Raw genomic sequence first — 4,959 nt, forward strand, 5'->3', positions numbered from 1 at the left:
CACATTGTGCAAGGGTATACAGTATATTCCAAAGTAATTTGACAGTACAGTACAGTCCATCATTTAATGTAATAACTGTTTGAGGTGTGCTTCTCTTACTTATATTCTGAATGAAAATGCTTGATCAAAACACTAACTACTACCATTGTATCTGAAACCCTTAAACCACTTAAAGCACAGTGTTATATCATTACTGTACGAAAATACGAAAATAAAACACTGAAGAATAGAAGAAACATAGAAGAAACACAAGACATACATTAATTCCCAATGATTGCGAGGAGTTACGCTCAGGCCAATAGCTGAAGCTGAGGGCTCTCTCTACGTCTCATTTAACAATGCATGTGAACATTAGACATCCATGGTAAACTTGGTGATAACCTGGTCACAATTATGTTGTGCTGTTTTTAAAAAATCTGTATCAATGAAATAACCAATGTAACAGTTTCAAAGCAATATGTGACTGTAGGTTTTAACTATGAGTGGGGAGAATGGTGCCCGCGACGTGCCTCACCCAAAACTCCCAGAATAATGTCACTGTCCCTCACCTTAAAATATCATTCCCATAAAGGACAAGGTGTGAGACACCTTACAATCGCAAAGGAATGGCCAGGGTGTGATTTCCTCAGCCACGCTACAATTGCAAAGGAATTGACAAAATTGTGAGGGTGTGACTTCTTCAGGATGTCCGCCAGGCTCATTCAACTGCAAATAGTTCTACACGTTCTGCACAAATCGAGGCTGACGCCCAAAATCCCTCTACAACTGTCTCTGCATTTCTTCAGTGTTGTGTTCTGCAGCCAGCCATATTCCCCACAGAAGACATTGAGTTGTCCTTAGACGAGAGTGTGTGTTAGTAAAAGCCACTGGTATGTCAAAACAGGGTTTGGTTTATCTCTGTTGTGAAAGCAGTATGCCTGGTTAGCTTAGATCAGTTGATTGGAGGTTATGTAGGCAGGTGACGTCATTCATAGAAATAGAGTTCAGGAAGTATTCTTACTTCCTGTCCACCAATGAAGGAACATTGATTGAACGTTGATTGGGAATATCTGTTCTAATAATTCGTAGAAGTTTTACTAAATTCTATGAAGTAAGGAAACAAAATGCTTTCAGACCATACAGATGTCCTTGTCAGGTTGCTGTGTGTGTGTTTTTCTAACCGTGTGTGTGTGTGTGTGTGTTTTTCTAACCGTGTGTGTGTGTGTGTGTGTGTTTTAGGTGTACACAGCGTCCGGCCCCAATGGGACCACAGGGAAGACGTTCAAAGTTCACCTGCAGCTCTGGGACACTGCTGGACAGGAGAGGTATAACACACAACTACAACACACAACTACAATACACAACTACAACACAACTACAACACAACTACAACACAACTACAACACAACTACAACACAACTACAACACAACTACAACACAACTACAATACACAACTACAATACACTACTACAATACACAACTACAACACAACTACAACACAACTACAATACACAACTACAACACAACTACAACACAACTACAATACACAACTACAACACAACTACAATACACAACTACAACACACAACTTATTAGTGTTTATAGGGCCTTCAGGGCTAATTCCATTGCTTCCATTGCTTTTTTGACCAAGTCAGTGCAGTTTTGTCAGTGCAGTTTGCCTTTATCTGCAATTTGATTGAATTTGAGCCTTAGTCTGATCATGCCAAAGAGGTATTAGCAACCTGGTGTTGTTTGGTGGTAACACCCTCCGGTGGGAGAATGGTGCTTGATGATGAATCTGTATGCCAATGTGACGTCTTCACAGCTAGTACTGTGTGACTCACAGCTCATACACACATACGCACTTTCGTACGTGACAGAAACAGGTGTCTGAAACAGACCTGCGATTCTCATTGAGTGGAACTGTGTGTGTGTGTGTGTGTGTGTGTGTGTGTGTGTGTTTTTGCCGCTGCCAATCCATTTATAAAACGATGACTCACCCTATGATGACTCAAGGTTTGTCTTATGTAATGTTTATATTATATTTTATCTCACTTTTGAGACACTACGAGAATTGGCTTTTCAAAATTAAACACTCAATCATGCGTCAAATAAGCCTGGTTCCGGATCTTTCTGTCCCGAAGCTAACTCCTCCGACCGTCATTGTCAGGGTAAAGCCCATGGTAAAGCACATATTGCTTTCAAGCCGGAGAATATCCTGTGAGAGGTTTTTATTGAATAGGACCCTATGTATGTATGTTAAAGGACCCTATGTAGTTCTCTGACCGTAACCGTAACCGTGTGGGACCATCTCCTAGGTTCAGGAGTCTGACCACAGCCTTCTTCAGAGACGCCATGGGTTTCCTGCTCATGTTCGACCTCACCAGCCAGCAGAGCTTCCTCAACGTCCGCAACTGGATGAGTGAGTCTGTGTTTTAAGTTAACTCTCTTGACGTTAAGTATCCTTCCCAAACATCCATGTACAGGTTTGGAATATGTGACAGCAGCTGGTGAAAGCGGGAAAAAGTCGGCAACCGGCCAAATGTTCAGACTTTTATTATGAAAGATTTTAATAAATGTCAACGCTGTTCAAAATCAATGACACACTCGCTAGTCAAGCCAAAATATTGCAATGCAATGGATTCGGTGAGTGATCCCCACTACCACCTAGTTTGCGTTGCAATATTTTGACTAGCGAGTGTCATTGATTTTCAACAATGTTTACATTTATTTTCATTTTTCAGAATAAAAGTCTGAACATTTCGATTGGTTGCCGACTCGTTCCCGCTTTCAACAACTGCTGTCACATATAACAGATCTCTCTATGCACTCACCACTGCACCTTATGGAAATACCAGCATTGCTGTGTAACTGCTTAATGATGGGGTCCATTGGTTTTGGTAACATACAAGTGGAACAAGGAAGTATTCCACTTGTGTTATAAGAAAAACTTATGTGACTAAATCACTACATATAAGAGTAACGTAAAGTATGGTGATGCCCTTTCCCCAGGCCAGCTCCAGGCCAACGCGTACTGTGAGAACCCAGACATCGTGCTGGTAGGCAACAAAGCTGACCTGGCGGACCAGAGAGAGGTGCAGGAGAAACAGGCTAAGGAGCTGGCCGATAAGTACGGGTAGGTACCCGCCAGTACACATCAACAAAGGATTGTTACGCTGTGTGGGTATCCAGTGGGAATCTAACTCAGGCGTACCAAAAACACACACCAAGCCAAAGCGTAGACATGGGTCTATGTGGTAACAGCAGGCAGCCAGGATTAGGAGAAGACAAAAAGAAAAAAATACACCCCCTTGCTTCAAGGGTAGACGACTGTGTAAAAAGTACTTTTCAAAGGCACTCTGTCGTCTGAGGGAAAAAAGGTTTCAAGTCAGATTAGTCGAAAAGAGCACTAGACAGACAGTGTTGCGGCAATGGCAAGGCCTTCACCAGGGTCACTGACAAAATCAACATTATCTTTCTCGAGTCGAGATCGATCGATACTTCGTCTGAGTCCTACAGGAGTTGAGTTCTGTGGGAGAGGAGATCGTTTCATTGTTGCAGAGGTGCCGAGGGCGGCACTGACGGCATTGTCGAGAGGCTCTAAGGACAAGCCTCTTACTCTCCACGTAACCCATTGATCAATACCCACAGATGTCTCCTCTCTGTCACTGTGGAGCGCTCCGTTTGTCATCTGTAGCTGTGCTCATGGAGGCTTTGTGATTGAGATGTCATTCCTCACAAAAGAATATTGATGGTTGATGATGTCATTTTAGGGTAACCCAGCTGGTTGGAGCAATCTATTTTGATTAGGGCTATTAGTCAATTAAACAGTTAGATGATTGATTTTTTCTGATGTCGTATTTTATCGTATATTTTTTTATTTTTTTTATTGTTTACCTTGCCTTTTTGGTAGCAGGCAATTTTCTTAATGTTTTTACACATGATTCCAAGTAGTGCCTATATGAGTGGGGGAGTAGTAGATCCCTTTACATGTCTTTATTATTCCGATAAATACCAAAAAGTCATCTAGCGCATTAGTTCATTAATCTATTCGATTCATTGATTAATCTTTACATCCCTAATGTAGATCATTACAGGACAATACTATTTTTTTTTCTTTCACTTTATTCTAAATTCCAGACTCATCCCTATTGTGCTTGAAAAAACGAATCCTACGTTCAGGTTTTTCAAGTTCTAAAGTCGGTTATAAAGGAGTGATTGTCTCTCTGACTGGATTACCCCAGGCTGAATGTGTTGTGGTTATATTACGGTTTTGTTATGACCCCTGCAGGATCCCTTACTTTGAGACGAGCGCGGCCACAGGCTCAGAGGTGGACAAGGCCGTGATCACCCTACTGGACCTGGTGATGAAACGCATGGAACAGTGTGTGGACAAGCCTGCCGCTGAGCCCCAGAACGGGGGAGGAGCCAGCAAGCTGGAGACTGCCACGCCCCAAGAGAAGAAGTGTGGATGCTAGACCACTAGTCTGGACCACTGGCCCCTCCCCTGCTCCCCCACCCTACTCCTCCTCCTCCCCCTCCCCTCACCCTACTCTGGTCCTGAAGTGCCCCCTTTGGTGGACAGACACAGAAGTACAGCCGGTCCAGTGGCCACAGCATGTGTGAGGGTTCCACACTGTAAAGGGGGCTGCGGCTGGCCTCCGTGTGTGCGGACCGTGTGTCTATCTTGCCTGTCCTGGCCCCCCCTACCTGAGGGCTATGCTTGGGACTTGATCCCCCCCACTACATTAAGAAGTATTTGTCCAATCTAATCTACTGCCTTGGCTGTTAAGCCCCAACCATAACCAAGATTATATCTAAAGAAAATGTGACCAATTATTTATGACTTAGATTTGAATTTGCATTATTATCACATTTTATTTAGATTTTGATGAAGGTTCTCATCCTCGAAGGTGGTATGTTAAGAGTTTATTTGAGAAAGGAATATGGTTTCACACATTACTGTTATAATTAATCCTGT

General features: G+C 42.9%; 1 protein-coding gene across 1 annotated transcript in view; it reads left to right on the top strand.

Annotated features, from left to right (window-relative positions):
• Positions 1–4,456, top strand: part of rab27b (RAB27B, member RAS oncogene family) — a gene marked incomplete at both ends in the record, with an annotated part of 6,963 nt that extends 2,507 nt beyond the window's left edge. The window contains 4 exons of the mRNA XM_080528258.1: positions 1,219–1,304; positions 2,297–2,400; positions 2,991–3,114; positions 4,270–4,456. Coding sequence (XP_080384384.1) covers positions 1,219–1,304; positions 2,297–2,400; positions 2,991–3,114; positions 4,270–4,456 — 501 coding nt within the window. The remainder of the gene's footprint in view (positions 1–1,218; positions 1,305–2,296; positions 2,401–2,990; positions 3,115–4,269) is intronic.
• Between the last annotated feature and the right edge of the window lie 503 nt (positions 4,457–4,959).

This window comes from Nansenia antarctica (assembly GCF_963989245.1).
Source record: "Nansenia antarctica genome assembly, chromosome: 4".
NCBI classification, from domain to species: Eukaryota; Metazoa; Chordata; class Actinopteri; order Argentiniformes; family Microstomatidae; genus Nansenia; species Nansenia antarctica.